Source organism: Oratosquilla oratoria, chromosome 4 (genome assembly GCF_046742065.1).
Source record: "Oratosquilla oratoria isolate Oo_2021 chromosome 4, ASM4674206v1, whole genome shotgun sequence".
Lineage (NCBI taxonomy): Eukaryota > Metazoa > Arthropoda > Malacostraca > Stomatopoda > Squillidae > Oratosquilla > Oratosquilla oratoria.
Window position 1 is genome coordinate 44908016 of NC_134780.1, and position 21360 is coordinate 44929375.

Consider the following 21360-nt stretch of genomic DNA (forward strand, 5'->3'; position numbering starts at 1 on the left):
AATATGAACATACGTACACGACTGTTAATTCATCATATTGTCAAACATCCATGAATAGTCAATGCTGGACGCGCTTACAGTCCTGACGCGACTGAAGACTAATGTTGAGATAGATTGACTACAGAAGTCAATTGACCTCATGATGTCATGTCATTAGTGTTATTTCCAAAGTAACCTGGTTTTCTTTTTCAGTAGTCCATGGGTATGATGGTTTTCTATAAATATAATCATTCCCAATTCCAGGTACAATCAACGCATTCATAAACTTTCTTCACTGACCGGCCGTGGTAAAAAAAAAAAAACGAACCAACTTCAATATTTAGAGAATGGACCTTTGGTAGTTGAATATTTTGCAAACTTCTTACACAAGGAAATACCTTAAACCAAGGAAAATACTGTGTAAAGATATATGCATAATATCATAAAAATGTATGTAACTGCATAAAAAAAAAACTTGGATTGTGTAACCATTATCCATAACGTCATCTCAATGAGTCGCACGGGCTGTTCATGTATTTAAGATATTGCTAAGACGTTGGAAGTACCCCTCCTCACAAATTCGAGGGTCCACGATTTTAACATAGTGTGCATAACAAATACAGTTTCCCACAAAACTTAATAGGCTGATTAATGACCAACGCTTGTGATCGCTCACAAAAACGCCCCTAGAATCATTGGGGCAAAAACAAATACGTCTGGAAAATTCGAAAACACGGTCCTCATCAGATTCCTTCAATTATATACCAAACCTAAATCTACCTTCATTTACCATACACTTTCTTTATGACATATTCTAATTTTTGCACTCATTCAATATGGCTGCATATTCTTTTAAAACACTTTTCCATTCCGCTGCATTCCATGTTCCAACTGAGCCCATAGGTAATCAAGGGACATATACCTACTCCAAGCTTAAAAAAAAAAAAAAAAAAAAAAAAAAAAAAAAAAAAACACGACCTTCACAACACTCCATCCAACACCCTCCCTTACCCCTAACCTAAGATCCCGACCATGCGTCGCAGTTACGTGTAGATTACATAACCTCTCCCAACAGCAGTTACGAAAGTCACACTGATTGTACAGACGCCACACCCGCGTACCCTCAGTGAGCCAGTCACTGCCTCTACCATATCCTTGTTTATACATACATACATACATATATATATATATATATATATATATATATATATATATATAAATGTGCTACTACATTTCTGTTTAGCATATATATATATATATATATATATATATGTATGTATATATATATATATATATATATATATATATAATTTTTATGACAGTCGCATGTAGGATTCGAACCCACTGCCTTCGGCCACCCGTAATCTTAAGGTTGGCCGAAAGCAGTGGGTTCGAATCCTACATGCGACTGTCATAAAGATTATCACATTAATGTCGCTGTCACTAGCAAATTTCTCTCAATTGTTTAGGCAGATGGTGAAAGTGACCAAAGATTATGATAATGAAATAAAAAGGCGTGTTATAATTGTTTGGAAAGTGTTTGGTAAGTATAATAAAATCCTGAAAGCCTCTCTACCTTTATGTCTGAAACGTAAAGTTGACAATCAATTCATTCTGCCAGCAATAATGAACGGGTGTGAGACTTGGAAACTGACGAAGGCGACGGAGACAAAGCTAAGGACCACACAGAGGATAATGGAGAGATCAACGATGGGAATAACGCTGAGAGACCGAAAGAGAGCAAGTTGGGTGAGAGAGCAGACTAGAGTGAAAAATAATGTGGAGGCGGTAAAAGAGAGGAAGTGGAATTGGGCAGGTAAGTTAGCGCGAACGACGGATGAGCGATGGAACACATGTGTTACTGAGTGGACGTCGCGAGATGGGGAGCGCGGAAGAGGGAGACCATACAGACGGTGGAGAGACGGAATCTAGAAGTTTGCAGGAGTGACGTGGCAGAGGTTGTGTGAATCATGAAATGCTATGAAAGAGGACTCTGTTCAGAAAGGGGACTCAGGATGGCTGACTGGTTGATATATATATCAAGAGAGCGTAATGGGCTAAGTCACTGACACTTTGTCATATCCGAGCTGAGTTCGAGTCATCGGCTCAACCACGTTTCAATTTCCAATGTATGCTTTCTTCGAGCTCCTCGTCAGTCTCAACTGCGATGGCAAGGAATTAAAAGTGATTTGTGGTTGAAAAGATGTTAATCTGTTCACTGGGAACCATTCAGTGTATGTTTATATATATATATATATATATATATATATATATATATATATATATATATATACACATATGTGAATAATTCGCTAGTGGACAGCGACATCAATCATACAATCTCCATGACCGTCGCGCAGAGGATTTGAACCACTGCCAATAGACCCAAGAGAGTCCACAGCACCCGCCTTTGACCACTCGACCACAGACGATCTAAAAGTGTACGAACTCGTAATCTATCTGATTACCGAGATTGGGGAGGTTGCTAACTGCCACCCATGGTAAAAAGGGGTTTATATGGGTGGCAGTTAGCAACCTCCCCAATCTCGGTAATCAGATAGATTACGAGTTCGTACACTTCTAGATCGTCTGTGGTCGAGTGGTCAAAGGCGGGTGCTGTGGACTCTCTTGGGTCTATTGGCAGTGGTTCGAATCCTCTGCGCGACGGTCATGGAGATTGTATATATACATATATATATATATATATGTGTGTGTGTGTGTGTATATATATGTATATATATATATATATATGTATATATATGTTGAGACAATGTGACAGGTTTGAGGAAGATGGAAGAAGCTCTAAGCGAAACCAGTCAGGAATAAACTCGGCCCTAGACCTGTGTCTTACTCTTCCACCTTCCTAATACATATATACATACATATAACAAAAGCTTTCTTCCCCCTTTCACGGGAGGTAGCTTCATATATATATATATATAGATATATATATATATATATATATATGTGTGTGTGTGTGTGTGTGTGTGTGTGTGTGTGTGTGTGTGTGTGTGTGTGTGTGTGTGTGTGTGTGTTTGTGTGTGTGTGTGCGTGTGTATGTATACAGTTGAACCTCGGATAATGAACGCCCCAATTAACGAACAAATCTGCGAACAAGTGTTGTCAACCATTTTTGTCTCCGTTAATGAACGATAGTGCGGGATACGAATGCACGCATACACCTGTAAACACAATCCCACATACATATACACTGATACATACAGGGTGTTTCAGAATATTTTAAAGCCATTCTTTGGCTTCTCATAAGTTTCCTAATGAAACTAGCTCTAATTTTATTTTATTTTCATTTTTCATTTATCTATTATTCTTTTTTACAGATGATTGGATAACAACGACCTGGACAACAAAACAAAAAGTTTTCTGTGTAAAGACATACTACAAGACCAAATCATTCAAGACTGTTCAAGCCAAGCATAGACGTCTATTCAATTTCAACTATTACCCAAACAAGAGTAAAATTTCCAAGTGGGTTCGAAATTTTGAAACTTATGGAAGTGTAGAGGACCGTAGGAAGGCTAGAAAATCACCTACTTGAGCTCGTGTTACAATCCGCACACCTGAGAATGTCGCGATTGTTCAAGCTTCTGTGAGCCGAGGCCCTAGCAAATCCGTGCGTCATAGGAGTCAACAGCTTGGGATTTCATATTAGACGCATTTTGATCTCTAATCTGAAACTCTATCCTTATAGGATCCAGATAAAACACCAGCTCACCCAGGCTGATAAGGATAAGAGAGTCGCCATGTATGGGTGGTTCTCTCAAAAGATTGAGGAGAAGGAAAACTTCCTGAACAATGTGTGGTTCTCAGATGAGGCCCACTTTCTGCTGTGTAGCCATGTTAACTCCAAGATCTGGGTTTTCTGGGTCACTCACAACCCTCACCGTATTGCTGAGCGACCTCTGCATTCAAAGAAGAGCACTGCATGGGTTGCAATGTCCAAGCATGGAATTATTGGACCATTTTTCTTTGAAGATGAAAATGGAAATATAACTGTAACAAAGGAGCGCTATGTGAAAACCATGAAACTGTTCTAGGGGCGAGCTGGAGGATTGTGATGTTGCTGAAGATGAACAGTGGTTTCAGAAGGATGGTGTTCCTCGTCACACTGCAACACTACCATGGACTGGTTAAAGGAGCAATTTGGGGAACACATCATCAGCCGCAAAACCGACATTGAATGGCCGCCACATTCCCCTGATCTCAACCCCCCAGACTTCCTCTGGGGTTTCCTCAAAGACAGTATCTATAAGAACAACCCTACTATCATCCCAGAGTTGAAAGCAGCCATAATAGTGAACATTCAGACCATCAGTCAGGAGGACTGTGTACATCTTATCAATAACTTTACACAACACGTTCAAGAATGCCTCCGACTCAGTAGCAGACATTTGTAGCATATTCTTAGCACCCTGTTTTTTTTTTTCCAATTTTATGCCTTATCACTTTGAAATATCTAATCGTTATTATCTCAGCTTCAAATAAATGTAATCATTATCAATATGTCATGTTTGGATATTAAATAAAGCCTAGCTGAATGGGTTTCAATTATTCTAGAACATCCTATACATATATATATACTCCGTGCTGTGTATAAGTTGCCTAAGACCTCACTCTGTCAACGCCGACGATATATATATATTTTTTTTCATTCAAGGAGAGTTGACATCCAGGGATTGCTCCATTCCTTTTCTTCTCCCTATTGCAAAGGAAAAGGCAAGGCATTCCGACAGATCTTTTGGTCCTTAACAAGGTCGGATGAAAAGAGAAACTGACAAAGAATGAAACAGACACCCAAGCTACTACTACTACTACTACTTTTTTCAAGTGACCTCCATCCTTGTGGAACTGTGTTGTGAAAGCAGTCTGGATCCGTCTTCCACAGACTACTACTACAACCACTCTTGTTGTGGTAGTGGTTGTGGTTGTAGTTGTATTAGTGGTGATTATGGTTGCTGTTGTTTTTGTTGTTGCGGTGGTGGTGGTTGTGGTTATAGTTTGTGATTGTTCTAGTTGTTTGCGTTACCTGTCCAATCACTCTTAAACAGCATCCACCAACACAATTCTGTCGCCTATGATCTCATTCTCTTTCGAGAACGAGTTTCTAACGACAAAATCTATCTCAATTTGCACGAGACAGAAAGGCCCGAGTTCAATTCCAATAGCTATTGGTATGTGTCGTTTTCCCAAGCCCGACCTGGCTTAAGCTCCACCTTAGGAACATGTTTTGATAAAGTACTGGTGAACGCTTCCTCTTAGCACAAGCACCTTGCAGTCAAAAATTCAACCGAGATTCCGGTTTTCTGCCAGAGTTGCCACAACTATCTTGGTAACAGTTGCAGCTATTTAGGGCCCTAGCAGCCAGTCAGAGCTACACACATCCAATGAAATCATCATCTCAGGTGCCAAAACTAAATTTGCACGTCGACAAAGATAAATCTCTAAGTTGCATAACGAGGCCCGCTACCCTTGTCACAACAACTGACGACGTGTACATTTATTTTAGATGACAGATTTTATTCATCCGAGGATATTGTATGTCGTCATCGAAAATTAACCAAAGCATCCATGAGGACAATATCGTGCCAAGTTCGAAGATTATAATGGAGTTATGGAGGAAGGTGATTACGTTAGAGTTAGTGAAGTGTATATATAGGAGCGTAATGTCGCTGAACTACAAAGGTAATGTTCTAAGTTAAATGTTGAGTATAATATGAGGGGACTACACTAAAAGAGAGTATTGGCTCTTGAAGGAAAAAGTGGAGACAAATCAAGGTGTTAGCTCTCTTAAAATGAGATACAATGAAATTGTTTTTTGAGGAGGAAGATGAGAAAACGGGGAGGCAGTCGCAAGGCAACGAGTAGTAAGGACATTCAATAACTATGTGGGATGTGTCCAGAGGAGTATCACTTGGGCAAGAAGAGTGTTTGCTACCGACATGAGAAAGAATTCCCTTTTGCACATCGGTGTTGTATCGATGGATCAGTTATGCTGGTGAGATGAGGGCCACAGGTGTACATGTGGTGTGGTAGATTACAAATAACTCTCTGGGTGCTCTACCCGTCGACTTGGGGGAGAGTATGAGTGTTTTGAAAAGGTGAGGTCTGAGAAGACCTGCGGTTGACGCAACACCCAACCGTCTCGTTTTATTTATATTTTTTCATTTACCTATTTATTATCCTTTGTTTTATAATGTTTTTTTTTTAGAGGAGGGGCTCTTAAGGGCGAGCCGTAACAATATTCCACCAGGTAAAGTCATTCGAACAGAAAAGAGGACCGCTGACGTCAAGTGACCTATGAATTACGTTAGTGAGTCGACTTATGAAATGTTTCTTAATGTTCCTGGAACACATAATGCTGACTGGAAGGTTTTCCAGTTCGTACGACTGAGGGATACTATTAAAACTTATCGTATTAGTAATCATATCAGTAATAATGATAACTATCATGATGACATGACGACGACGACGACGATGACGATGACGATGACGATGATGATGATGATGATGATGATGATGATGATGATGATGATGATGATGATGATGATGATGATGATGATGATGATGATGATGATGATGATGATGATGATGATGTTGTTGATGTTGTTGATGTTGTTGTTGTTGTTGTTGTTGTTGTTGTTTAACCGAGATGGGTTTCAACCCTTCACTAACGAAGCGACGCGACGCCACTGAAACGAACGAGATAGCCCGACTTGGCGCCAGCCTGACTGAAAGGCAACGTACCACCCGGAATCAGTTTCATTTTATTAATTCATTCTATTCATTTATTTACTATATTCAAGGTTTTATCTATTCATTTATTTATTCACTTATTTGTTTGTTTATTTATTTATTTACTGTATTTATTCGTTTATTTACTGTATTTATTATTTTGTTTATTTTCGATTTCCACAGCCCACCGTACACATCCAACACACATGCAGTTATCTAAGATACCCATATCATGAATCATTCCCATTTCGCCAAATTGCATATTAGTCAAATTACACTACGCTAAATTGGATTTAATAAATCCCTCCAAGACCCCTAACGTAACGTAACGTTACCTGTCTCAATGAAATGAGTAACGCAAGGGAATCTGACGAAAAAATTAGCAAAACCTAATTTGGCTAATCGGGAAGTCACCACGCTTCCGTGTTGTTTGTTAGCCACCCACCCTTGCCCAGAGGTACGCACCACAACCATATGATACTGAAGCTGCCATTCGTCGATGGCAGCAACAGTTCAACCAGCTGCTGCCCGGAGACAGCTGCCAGCTTGTCGTGCCGTGTCCCGTTGTGCGGCCGTCATCCACGGACCAGTCAGCTGCCGTTTCTGAATTCCAATTGCCCCCCAGACGTCCTGACTAATGCCGATCTCGCATCAACACAAGTCCTCGTGTTTAGTCCCTCATGTATCTGCCGTTCACTTGCACGTTGGATACGCATGTAGTGTTTGTGACAGGAAACAATGCTGAAATAACACGAAATTCTTTACATCAAGGTATTGTCGTGTGGCAAGGAGGCGACGCAAAGCAATCTGCTGATAAACCCGCTAGCTTGCTCGTCCACTCGCTTCCTCACCTCACACCACCCATCGCTACCTGGCAACTTTTCGCCGTCTCGTTGACGAAGCCACGAAGGCGAGCGTCTACTGCAGTCTGGCTTGACTAGGATCAAGGGTGAGTGTGTGCATGTGTGCGTGTATGTGTGTGCTTACCTGCAGCACATAATTATGACATCCCATGCTTTGAAGGATTTTCATATAATTGTTTAATGTACTTACGCTCTGAACATCTGGTACCCCCATTGAAATACACTGCAACTTTCGAATGCGCTCAGTAAAAAGCTAAACTTGTTTGCATTTTTATTTTTTCCAATGTCCTCGTGCTATCTGAGAGCACCTACAAATGTCTTAGTGGATGAGGCTATCACTGTATATGGATTTTGTCCATTTGTATATTTGTGCAAGGTGATCAAAACTCTTCTTTCCCTTCTTTCCAGGTTGTCAGCATCTGGATTTCCAGCTTCTTTTCGTATGACAGACCATACATCTCTAATGTTTCTTCGCATGGATTGCCTAGGGCAGTGATACGCACTAAAGCTCGGTCCAAGATGCTGAGTTGGTGAACGGACAATACCCCAACTGACAAAACCCCAATCGATAGGTTAGCTCATGTCCCTACCCCCATTTTCCTATTGTGGTTTTGTCATCAGATTCTAGCATTAAACTTATTGTTCGTGTTCAGCATTTCCCCCCTTTCCTAAAGGGTTCTTGGGTAAAATAGGGTGTTTGTTTTGTAGTAACTTATTTTCATTTCAATTAAGTTACATTTAATTTACTGAATTCCATTTATTATCTTCACTCCATCTATAAAGCTTATTTAGACAATGCAAAAGTTAATGTATTCTATTTCCAGTAGCTTTACCGCCGTTGGCAGCAAACATGTTAGGGAACTTATCGAACTGGTAGTTTTTGTGTACACGATGAACGTGCTAAGCGCTAATACAGATCCTCGCGGGACTCTGCTTGATACTTGTTCCAACAGGAGCACGTCCCTTCTAGTCCGACTTCATCTAATAAATCCCTTTGTCCTCTCATCGTTGTTAAAATTACATGTTGTATACAATTTTGGAATGACGCGTTTTGCGCGGAGGAAATATTCAAATCATAAGACATATAATGTAAAGATTTGACATGGAGACAAAGAGACGCTATCCCACGAGTGTAGCTGTTAATTCAAGAGTAAGGAGCTTGTCCTAGCTCCGATATTTACACTTACATGGGCTGGGTATTGAATAGAATTGTCGATCACTGTCATTGCAGAGATCCAGTGGCAACATCAATGTCATCGACTTTGTCTTTACCAATGATATACTTCTTGTGGAGTAATTGGAGATCCTGGTTACAGTCCTCGAGACAAGGTGTTTGGGAGCTTACTATATGATAAGGACAAGAAAGTCTTGGAACGCTTTACAAACTTGCTAGTGTAGTACAATGCAAGGTCTAAGTAAACAGGTCTAACCGCTGTATCAGTTCTGCGCAGCTTCTGACGTAGTTTGGATGCGTCCATTTTCTCTTTGTGATACACTGAAGAAAACTGTGAAACGCCAAGGAAGACAGGAACTATAATATTTTATATATATATATATTATATATCATATATATTATATATTCATATATATAGACAGGAACTATAATATTTTATATATATTTATATATATATTTTATATAATATTTGTCAGAATATAACTAATTGAGTGGAGCGGTGCGAGCGAAGGCGACGTCATTTTCGTACGACGGACCAACTTCAACTGACAGCTATAGGACCCGCTAACCCCACTTTGAACAGCCAGGTGACGTTCACGGGCTCGCTGCGCCAACTCCCTCGAAATTCGGTCGGAAGTGGTTAGACCTTATATTCTTAGATCTTGGTACAATGTTTATCAACCAGGGGCTCGCGAATTTCTCGGGAGCCGTTGAAACCTACCGTCCGCAGGACGGAGAATTCAACAAGTCAGTTAATTCTGTCACGGCTCAGTATTTTTATAATTCATGATTACACAACGTGTCCTAATAGAGATGTCATTTTCTAATATTTCCCTGATAATAAACACCAATTCCTGTAAAAAGAAAACCTTTTCTCAACAATTCTTGCATGTAAATGTAAAATGACTATATCCTATCTAATCCCGTATCAAGGGGTCACTTGAATATGTAAGTCAACGTTAGGTATCCACAAAGCTTGAAAGGTTGAGAAACACTGCTGTAACGTATTACAGGGATGGGTCACTCCCAGAAAGTCCTTCAGAGGAGTGACATGGCTATTGGTATTATGGATTCATTCAACTTGTGTATATGGAGTTTTCGATATGCAAGCGGATAAATATTCGAATCCTCTAGTCGCTCGTGCTCCCGTTCTTCCTGTAAGGCTATGGGACATGGACACTGAATATTAAATTGAAGAGCAGCCTTGATGTTTCTAGTACCAAATACCTTCGGAGAATTATGAGGTATCGCTGGATAGACTTCGTATCAAACTAGCAACAGCTATGCGAGACTCAGACAAGACCTGTGGCCAGCGAACACATGACGAAACCCCAACTGACAAAACCCCAATCTGCATTGCAGACAAAACCACAATGGAAAAATGGGGGGGGGGCATAGCATAACCTAACCTTCCGATTGAGTTTTTGTCCGTTCACCGTGACCAGCACCATTCGTAAACGTCACCTCTGGCTATGTGACAAGCTTCCCTAATATTTTTACCCTCACGGGTTCTTTCCACTAGAGACAACCAACATTGGAGGAGACGAAGGGACGCCCGCAGAACTCTTGACTGGAGCAAGTTGACCATTCTTGCCGAGACATGTTCGGGAAAGGAAGCAAGGGGGCTTGCTCAGAGAAATCATCGGGAATGGGAGTCCAGTCTGCTACCATCTTGCCACGCAAAGGACATTATAGGATTAAATGTGAACTTTGCTCGTTTCCTACTGTAAACCCCCCTGGATGAAGTCTTTCTTGTATACAACTGTTATCCTATGCATTTGAATAATGTAATATTCTTACCCCTCTTCCCTCCAAGCGATATATACGGGAATTGACGAAGCAGGACCCTGTGTACGAGCTACACAGGCATTGCATGTTTTTCAATTTAGGCTTTTTAGAAGTAATAAATCAGTGATTTAGTGCCAGGAAGCTCTATGGAAAGTACAAGTTTATGTATGGACCCCCTTATGGTGGACTTAGCGGAGCTTAGCTACCGGTTTGTATACATTATGGGGAACCGTTAGGTACGCTATTTGAAAACACGTTTGAACAACACTTACCTACTTTGTTAAAAACAATGACTCGTATTTTTCTCTTTTCAGGTGTCGAGAAAGGGGCGAGTTGTCCTTGACTGTCTAACTGTGGTTTATTCAGAGGGCAAGTTCTAAACCCAGACGGTGCATACCTTGAGTGTCCCACAGGGCCACAGAAGTGAGGAGTCTGAAGACGGGGAGGTGGTCATGCTCTTATACTCCGTGTTTAGGCACACTATGTTCCAATTTTTTTCTGTATATTATTTCAACGTTCTTTTTTATATTTCATATGTATCAACATGACTGGTAAGGTGATGTAAAATTATATATTTGGTTATCTTGACCGATGTGCCCGGATGACCATATGGAGGGAGGGGCGCCTTCCTATGGGGACGTCATCAATTTCCAAGAGGGACGTGAACCCTGGGGTAACACCGGGATTTCTCTATCTATATATGTTATTCTCGGGTCACATGAAGAACTGTCACCCCAGAACACCCACACGAAGAATCGTCACCCCACGAGATCCCACCTGAAGAATTGTCACCCCAGTACGCTGAATATTAACAGTGGAATAAAGATTAGGTTGGGTTAGATTAGACATTTGATTCTCCGGTTTTTGCCATCCAGTGTGACAAAACGACTGACATCGTTCATTGTTTTCAGTTATTGGTATAATATGCTCTCCTTGAGAGAATAACCACAGCATGTTCTTGGTCTTGCCCACAATTAAAGATGACCCTACAGGGGGGGGGAGGGCGCTCCCCAGTCGTAGCGATTTGAGGTGGGCTACGTTTAGGGCACCTTTTCTAGCCCCTCATTGTGAGGGTGAGCAGAGTGGCTCCTAATGAGGGCTGATCAGTCACATGGACGATTACCAAATAGTGCTGCCACCTCGGTCCCAATGGCAAGAGGCCGATTCCCCCGTCGTCGTGTACGAGGTTCGTGACAAAGGACTCGCTTGGATCACTGTCCCCTGCCTCCACCATCCCTTGTCTTCGGGGGTGATAGTTGTCATAGGGTTGAGAAAGAACAGCTTGAGGGTTGGGTATCAGTATTAGGGACAGTGCAAGTCGTAGGGGGTGAGCAAGTACAAGGGGTGTGAGAGAAAAAATGGGAAAGAAGTTTTGGGGCTTTGTTTCGCAAGGTCCGAAAAGGTGGTATTGCTTCGCGCTTAGTTTCCCGGCCGCGGGAAGGAGAGCCCCTTTGGCGCCGGATGGTGTGTACGCCATGCACCCCCCCCCTCAGAATAGTTACAAAAATAACTAATGCTACTTCCGCATATGCTCCACTTCTGCACAAACTAGGGTATATGGCATGCACCCCATTAAATGTGAAGGAGGGAGAGAGAGAGAAGGGGGACGGGGTGGAAGAGCATGAGAGGAGGGGAGAGAGAGAGGGGGAGGCAGATAGTGGAACAGACAGATGGGGGCAGAAATAAGGGAGAGATAGGGGGATAGAGATAGATAGGTGGGCAGGGAGAGAGAGATAAGGTGAGATAGGGGGCCGAGAGATAGGGTGGCAGAGATTGGAGGACAAAGAGATAGAGGAACAGAGAGAGGGCGATGAGGGACACAGAGGGAGATAGGGGAACAGAGGAGACAAGAGAGAAAAGGTGTTAGTTGTTAGATGAAAAGGGATAAATTTTTCATCAGTAGTTTGTCAAGGCCATTCACCAATTCCAAGTTCCCTTTGAGAGAGTATCTAATCTTATGTCATTTGGATGAGAGCCTAAGAAAGATAGTCTTCAGTAATAAAGATTTTAGTAAATTTGCTCAGGCCCAACTGTGGGCATTTGACCAAAGTCAGCACGACCTAAACCATGTCGAGGATCTTCACATGGGTGAGGGAACATCCACATCCTTCCTTTCCAGTTTCAACCCCATATTTTATAATGCAATATCCCTATGGATAGAAACACTGGGACTGATGAAATATATGTTCAGGAATTCCTAGTAAGCATTCTAATAGAAATTTGTGGTGTTAATACATTCCTACAGCAGAAACTTGAAACTTTAAAAATCAATTTCCTCAAAACTTATTTTTGGTCCCTTTGCACTTTGTGCACTTCATATAATGGAACATTATTTCATAAATAAAGTTTATATTTTCCTTTGTGGGAATGATCCCTGACTGATCAGCGTAGAGCATCACTACTTGTGCAAGGGTCAAGGAATAGAGAAGGCTGTATAATGGCATGCAAGTTCATGGCAAGTGCATACTACATTAGATTCTCATACTTCAAAAAGTTCATTTCAAAGCACAGTCCTAGCCATCTCTGAGAGGGGGAGTTCTGTGATGTTAAACCAAATCAATAATTTTTCTCTGTACAAATTCACAGGTACAGCGCAAAGGATAAGAAAGCATCTGCTCAATTCTTTTACATTTCATAGTTTTGTACTCTTGACAAAAATCCTATACATCACACATTGTATTTATAGAGCCACATCTCACAATATCCTTCAGGATAGACACTGAACAGGACCATCCCCCTATTAGTCATTTCCAAAGCCCATCAACACCCTTACCTTCACTTAGGTGTTACCTTTAGAGGACACTATTAAGACCTGTTCACACAAAACTCACTATTTTTTCATAGTTTTTTCACACAAGGTAAGCAGACAACAGGTAACTGCTCTCCTACTTCCCTGTGACATAGAAAGAGCCTCACACTCAAGAATACCATAGGGCTGTAGGCTTTCAGTGAAGGACCCAAAGGCAACAGTGAGTGAATATATAATTTGGAATTCCTGTATGGACAGTATTCACCTGTTTCGTGTTGCAGGATTATACACGTGTAGGTAACAAACATAACCAACAGTTACACAACAAGTACAGCAAGTACAATATATTTGGGATAAAGGCCACCGAGCATCAGTGTACAAAACTTCCTTCTTAAACCTAAATATATCTTTCTTTACCTTTAATTCACTTGGAATAACCTTAATGACACTGGTCAACAAATATTTTGCCTCATGATAAATAATACAGTACATCATTTATTTTTGCATGCTGAATCCAAAGGTTTTCAAAATTTCTCCATCACCCAGATCTTTGTCCAGGATTTACATATCACTATATATAATCTATATATAGGCTACCAGTGCTTTATAGAGCACTTAAAACAAAAAATTTAACCAAAACAAAAATTTTCATTGTGAAGTGAAATAGCTTCTTTTCAAAAGCATAAACCTAGATAAACAAATCTAAGTGGCCTGCAAGAATCATGACTGGACATGCATACTCCTATGAAGCAGTTTTCAGCTGCAGGTTAGAACATGTAAAATGTCTTTTACATTCTGTTGACATATTGTGGTCCTGTGTATTCAAGTGTTATGTTATCCAAAATTATAAAGCAGTAAATTGTGCAGTCAAAATGACATCTGTAATACCTATGGTGAACTGACAATGACATTCTCCTTGTTAGAAAAATCATACGAGCATTACTTTTATGTGGGTGGACCAGATAACATGGGGCTACCCTATATTTGTTGTCACATGTGTTGGTCTCAAATGTGCAAAGGCCATATGCCTTTTGCTATTCCTATACTTTGGGTAGATCTCAATGACCACACCTCAGATTGGTGCTACTGTTTGACAAATATAAATGTAACATCAAAATTCAAGCATACAGTTAAATATCCTAATTTATAATCTGCTATGCCTCATAGTCAGGTACCTGTGCAAGAGCCTATAAGAAACATGACAACGAATTAAGTAAAACGATAGGAATCCATAGCAAAGTAAACCATTTTTCAAATACCACATGAAAATCTTAAATTATCTCATCTGAGATTTAAATTTGTCTCATAAGCAAGCCAAACTATTCGGTTCTAGATTACAGTGCTGAAATCTTTTCCCAAAGAAACTAAAGTTAGTTTTTGCTGTCATGTTCCTGAGGCCATACATGGTTGAGAATTGTATCACTACATTTTTGAGGTAAGTTTTTAAGTGTAATACAGGCCTTGTTAATAAAAAGGTAATATAAACTCATAAAACTTAATTGCTATCTCTTAAAAAACATGTTTAATAATTTCCTTTTTCAACATTTGAATTCAGCATGAAAACTATTGTAAGATCCACCTTACAAGGGGGAAAGATTCTTTTGGGTGTGTGTGTGTGTGTGTGTGTATTTACCTAGTTGTATTATACGGGAAGGGAGCTATGCTCGTGGTGACCCGTCTTTGTATCTCTCAGCATTAAGTTTTTTCTTAAAATCTTGAATAGTGTTTGCACACTGTTTCTTTGTCTAATTTGTTCCAAGTGTCTATCACTCTGTGTGGGAAGCTATTATTTTTGTTTTTTTTTTTTATATCTCTTCTGTAATTATCTTTTTTTAGTTTCTTTTTGTGTCCTCTTGTTTTTCCATTCTCCAGAGTTGGTAATTCTAATTTGGACAGTCTTTGTTCGTATGTCATGTGTGTGTGTGTATGTGTGTGTGTACGTGAGTGTTTGGATGTGGTGTGTGGACAAGTGGTGTGTGGACATGTGGTGTGTGTTCATGTGTGTGGACATGTGCGTGTTCATGTGTGTGTACATGTGGTATGTGTTCATGTGATTCACCATGGTCTTGGATCACGTGTTGGACTCGTGATCGACAGTTATTAACCTCCTGGATGAGAGATCAGAGCTCATATGACCGACCTTTGGTTAATACTGTGACCTCACACGCGCACACACCCCAAACACTCCGTCCACAAGAGTTAGAGTAACACCCTGCAGCGAAGTGATACTGAAATTATTTCAGCCCTGGGCAGGAGTCAAACCCGGACTGCTGTAGTGGCAGGCGAGCACTAACCACAGTGCCACGAGTGTGTGTGTATGTGTTTACCTAGTTGTATCTTACAGGAAGGGGAGCTATGCTCATGGTGTCCTGTCTGTATCTTACCATGTCTAATTTGCTCTTAAATTTGTGCATTATTTTTGCACACTATTGTTTTGTCTAGAATGTTCCATACATCCACCACTCTGTGGGGAAATCTGTTCTTTTTCAGGTCTCTTCTATAACTGTCCTGTTTGAGCTTCCTTCCACATCCTCTTGTGTTTCTCTTATCACGGACTTCTATACCTCTCATGTATATACATGTGTATACGTGTCAAAAAGCCATTTCCCCCTTACTATCAGGGGGTGACCTAGCCCAGACACACACACACACACACACAAACGCCTCCCCCATCCTATATCCACCCTGCTACCCCTTCCATTTTAGCCCTTTGTGGATAAAGGGTTAAATGTTGACCAGTGTAATTAAGCTTTATTTCCATATAAAGTTTTGTGATGAACAAAATTAAAGCCATAGCAAAAAAAAGTGGAAAGTGTTAATAACCATGTGCAAAACTTGTTTCTGAACAAATTTCCAGGGGCTGTAAGTTCATTCTTTATAAATAAAACTATGGGAACCAGCATAGCATTGTGGTTAAACTTTTTGTTCAGAACATGGAGGGCCCTGGTTTTATCCCAAGAAAGAGAAAAGGAATCTCTGATGGAAGCCTGTCTTAGGCATGGAGATCCTGGTTTTAACCCTAGAGGTAGTACAGGGCTATCCAACCCTACTTTGCAAAGGCAGATATCAGAGGTGCTATAGATCAATGTTACATATCAATGCCAGCACCTCACCCACACTGATTACATTGATTATGGACTATATTCACAACCAAAGCCATTCCAACAATGCCTTTACATTTCCCATGGACTTTATACTAAATTAACTACCTTACCAAGTCCAGAGTAAGTCACCCTGGCAAAAATACATTGGTTTTAAAATCTCAGGTAGCAGCCGACAGTTCTGCAGTGAAGCTTCAAGACTGATTAACTATATAAAACTATACATAAATATCAGTCTTGCCACATCTACTATGCCCACAGTCCCCCAAAATCTAAATTCAATTAAACCAAATTCCAATATATTTATGTATAGCTTCAGACACTGCAAATAATGGCTGCCATTAACAACTTTCATCTTGCAAGTTACATATTCTATTTGCAAAATCTATACTGTATATTTACAACTTATAGTGTTCAATACAAACCTGTACTGTAGTCACATAAATATGCAAGTTGGGTACGAGTAATCCCAGCAGCATACCACATTGGTATTATAATTTTGGAAAGAAATTACTGGTTCAGTCTCACAAGCAAACCACATGACTGGAAGAAATAGATGAACGTACATGGATACAAGTAAACCATGTCAAAATTTCAATCCAATCCAATGCAAAACTGTAGTTCTTGGGTAGTCCTCAATGTTACAATTATGATACTACAGTAACTGAGGAAAGGAGAGGGGATGGGAGGGGAAGAGAGGAGAGGAGATGGGATCGGAGATGGAAGTAGTTAATAAAAGTACAAAAAAGTAAAGCAGGCAGCCTGAGTATGGTATACCTTGCATCAAAAGCACACCAAAGGTGATCTCCAGAGACCAGTTACTCTATTTTAGGCTTCTTCATTGCATTTCTTACACTTCCTCCTGTCATCAATTGTCCTTCTGCCATGCATTTTCCATAACTCTGATTTTGTCATCACAACATTTGAAACTGTTCAGGCACCAATTAATCCTCCATTATCCTTCTATCTTTACATTTTTTCACTTGTTCTATCACTTTTACCTTGTCATAAATTGTGTTACATGATTTCTTTTCTCTTTCTTCTTCCCTCCATCATTTGTTGAAGGCACTATACAATCTGAGAATATGATGAATGATGGTCAGTCAATACTTACACTGCACAAAGGTAAAGAAAACTGTAGACCCGATTGGAAAAGCGTTAGTACAATGCTCTCCAGTTTCCCTTCCCTGCTGGCAGGTGCCACTCTGACCACTTTGTTTTCAAATTATCCAAGTTTAGATTAATGGACTTTTACAGTTGTACCAACATTCTTTCCTACAGAATCATGTAATAGGCATCTGGTAAAAAACAAGTTTGAAAATACATTTCAACAGGAGTGCATGGTTCAATAACTGTTGCCTAGAGTTTCAGTGTAGAAAACCCACTATCTCACTGTGGCTGGCAATATTCCTTGGGCCTTACCACAGATCTCTTCAGGAAGAAACTTTTGACTTGTCTGTTGCATTGATGTGGAACTGTTTCTATGTTACTGTCTGAAAGCCGTAGGAAGGGAGCCGTTGCCAGTTGTCAACTCCCCAAGTTCAAAAAGGTGCAAGAAATAGGGACAACGTTGATACAGAAAGATCTTGGGCCCAGTCCAGATACACCTTGACCCCTACCTTTTGATGGAGGTGAGGGGTAGATGAATTTCAGAAATGGACATCTCCACTGTCCATCTTGTAGGACCACCATAAGCAGGTACCCATCATTGGTCCCTTTTAACTGGCATCAAAATAAAATAATTGACTTGCATTTTATTGACTGGAAACAACCCCACAGTGACTGGCAATGATCCTCAGGCCCCAAGACCTCTTTGGAAAGAAACATTGGATTGTTGTACGTGTTGTATTAGTGTGGGATGCTGGTATGGCACCAGCTCACAGAAGTAGGAGAAGGGGTACAGTCACCAATGGTCAGCACTCCTTATGTGAAGCTGAAGGAAATACAGTTGAAGCTGATAGAGATCTTGGGCTTTGTCTCAAGACTTAGTGTCATCCCCTTGGGACGACACTTCCAGATGGATGAGAGGGTCTTGATGGGATTGGAAGATGGCAGTGGGGAGAATGTTCTCTCTAATGGCAGTTTTGTAAGACAACCACTTGCAGATACTTCTCACTGGTCCCAAAAAGCATCACACGGAAACCAAAAACAAAATGTGGAATGATGTAACAGGTTTTAAATACCCAGGAACAGGCACATGTTGCAACTTAATATATGAAACTAGAATTGTTCTACACAACTTATTGTCTAGATAGACTATCATCAACTAATGTCCCTGCTAGCAGATGGTAAAATGAAAATAAACTTTTACTTAGAACCTCTTGCAATTTCAAGTAAGATTTTTAATTCCAGTACCAGAAATAAAAGTAATGCACATGATTATATTCTACCTTTTCAACCAAGAATTTACATGACAATTTGAAAAGCATCTTCGGGCTTCTTCTATTTTAATCGGAGTCTGAAGAATCAGAATCAGAGTCTTCCTGTGACTGTTGCACCTTGTTCTGAAACCAAAAGAAAAACAAGTCAAATACATACATATCTTTCTTTTCTACAACATCTTTTCCATGATGGGAGCTACCAAAGTTATTAAAACAGAAGATAGAACCAGTTTCCTCAATCACTTGAAGATATAGTTACAGTCAAACCTTGGTTCTCGAATGTCTCTGAACTCGAACAAATTGGTTTTCAAACAAAAAAAATTGAGCTGGAAATACTCGTTTTCGAACAAAATTTCGGTTCTCGAACGACGCTGAAATGTGGCCGCTGATGAAACTTAAACAGTTCTCTGTTGACCACTGAGCTGAATACATACATATACCAAGGCTTTTTCCCCCTTACAAGGGAGGTAGCCAAAAAAGGAAAAGGCATAAAATCACTCCCACCCATTCCATCCCTGAATACACTCCACACCTCTCCACCCTCCCTCTCATCTTAGCACCTCCTGGATGACGGGTCATCATCAGCATTTATTTTTTCTACACTAGCCCTCAGTCATGGCTCCAAACAAAGAAAGCAAAAAGTGATACTGGTTAAGGAAAAAGAAAAGTTGTGAGAAAAACAATCGAAGAAGAAAGAAATTATCACAAAACATGAAAATGGTGTTCGTGTATCTGATCTTGCTGTGCAGTACGGTATGGCAAAGTCTACAATTTGCACTATTCTCAAGAATAAAGAAGTGATAAAGTTGGCTGATGTTGCAAAAAGAGTGACCATAATTAGTAAACAATGACCGCAAATACTTGAGGAAGTGGAAAAGTTGTTGCAGTTAGCAGGTGATAGCATCTCTAAGGGCATTTATTTGTGAGAAAGCATTAGGTAAATAAGCATTCATCTGGTGCTTGGAAACAAATTAATCTCTTACATTATTTGTAATGGGAAAATATGATTCGGTTTTTGAAGAATTCAGTTTTAGAACAGATTTTTTGAACAAATTATGTTCAAAAACTGAGGTTTGACTGTATTATCAAACATTGCTTTGGGTTTCAATGACTGGAAATATGCAACCCAACATAAGATGGCTCTCCAATAGAGAGGGGAAGGGTGGAGAGGAAGAAGAGAGAGGAAGACAGGAGATGAGGGAAGAGGAGAGAAGAGGAGAGGTAAGGGTAAGGGAGGAGAAAGGAGAAGTAATGAGAATTGAGGGGAAAAGAGGAGGAAGGAAGAGGAGGGGGGTAGGGGAGGAGTGGGTGAGGAGAGGGGAGGAGTGGGTGAGGAGAGGGGAGGAGTGGGTGAGGAGAGGGGAGGAGTGGGTGAGGAGAGATGAGGAGTGGGGGGATGAAGCAGGGAGGATAAAGGAGGAGAGAGAGGTGGGGAGAAGAGAGAGGTCAGAGGAGGGAAGAAGAGAGGTCAGATGAGGGGAGAAGAGAGAGGTCAGAGGAGGGAAGAAGAGAGAGGTCAGATGAGGGGAGAAGAGAGAGGTCAGATGAGGGGAGAAGAGAGATCAGAGGAGGGGAGAGGAGAATGGAGAGAGAAGGGGGAAGGAGAGAGGAGGGGGAAGGAGAGAGGAGGGGGAAGGAGAGAGGAGGGGGAAGGAGAGAGGAGGGGAAAGGAGAGAGGAGGGGAGAGGAGAGGTGGGAAGAGACAGAATGGGAAAGGAGACAGGAGGAGAGAGGAGAGAGGTAGTGACAGGAAAAGATAGGAGATAATGAGAGGAGTGAGAAGGTGAGGAGTGAAAGGTGAGGAGAAGGGAGGGATAGAAAGAGAGGAGAGATAAGAGGGGTACTGGTCTCAATTTTCCATTTTCTTTTAATGTTGGTGGCGCAATAGTACAATTAATTTCTCTCATAACCAAGCAAGATAATCATTTCACAACAAAAACCTTCTAACTGAAATAGTCATTTCAATGAATGCATGTGACTGAAATGACTGTAGAAGTTACTGTTTTACAATTAGCTATTAGAACCTCCCCAATCTAAAACAGTTGCTTTCAGTAAACTGTCCTCTCACCACAACTGTGCTCGACTGCATAACCCATCTGCAGTGTTGTCCCATGTTGCCTGCTGTCTTATCAATGTCCCAGAAGTCAATTATCCTCGCACCTCCATTAGATGGGATGTCTCTAAGGCAGACAGTTAAGTAAATCCAGCCAACCTTCTCGGAACAAAGTCACAGTCCAACCAATAGCTAACTAATATTCCAAGTTTGTAACCTAACACCTAATTGGCCGAGAGCTTTTAACCAATCAATGCTGACTGGTCAGGGATCAAGCACCCTCTGTCTCAAGATATGAAAGGGGCCCAGTGGCTGAGGATATCTAAGACTCACCGATCAACAATTAGCAAGACACACCACTATGAACTCCATTCTACCTTGAATTCCACATCTGATTCTGCCCACCTCCCTCCTTCCCAAACTGCAGCAACAAATTCCACCAGCATTTTTAACCACTGCCTACACCCTTCAACAAACCTTCAATCTAGCTGGCTCAATAGCACAGTGGTAGCATTTGCATCT

General features: G+C 40.8%; 2 protein-coding genes across 5 annotated transcripts in view; one reads left to right on the forward strand and one right to left on the reverse strand.

Annotated features, from left to right (window-relative positions):
- Positions 1 to 1461: 1461 nt before the first annotated feature.
- Positions 1462 to 4524, forward strand: LOC143024328 (uncharacterized). The gene is made up of 2 exons (XM_076183122.1): positions 1462 to 1795; positions 3318 to 4524. The coding sequence occupies exons 1-2, from the start codon at positions 1606 to 1608 to the stop codon at positions 3533 to 3535; spliced, it is 408 nt and encodes a 135-aa protein (XP_076039237.1). The 5' UTR covers positions 1462 to 1605; the 3' UTR covers positions 3536 to 4524.
- Positions 4525 to 14909: 10385 nt separating this feature from the next.
- The window catches only part of LOC143024841 (nucleolar transcription factor 1-A-like), a 38224-nt gene continuing 31773 nt past the window's right edge, over positions 14910 to 21360 (reverse strand). For 3 of the 4 annotated variants that reach the window (XM_076184121.1, XM_076184119.1, XM_076184122.1), the window contains one exon: positions 14910 to 18908. In XM_076184121.1, coding sequence (XP_076040236.1) covers positions 18852 to 18908 — 57 coding nt within the window. In that variant the 3' untranslated portion in view covers positions 14910 to 18851. The remainder of the gene's footprint in view (positions 18909 to 21360) is intronic. The other variant, XR_012966310.1, reaches the window with a different exon arrangement.

Excerpts from the sequence above, each read along its gene's own strand:
- LOC143024328 (XM_076183122.1), top strand. The coding sequence starts at position 1,606 with ATGAACGGGTGTGAGACTTGGAAACTGACGAAGGCGACGGAGACAAAG. Across the intron at positions 1,796-3,317 it reads GAGGAAGTGGAATTGGGCAG|ATGATTGGATAACAACGACC; the intron begins GTAAGTTAGCGC and ends TCTTTTTTACAG.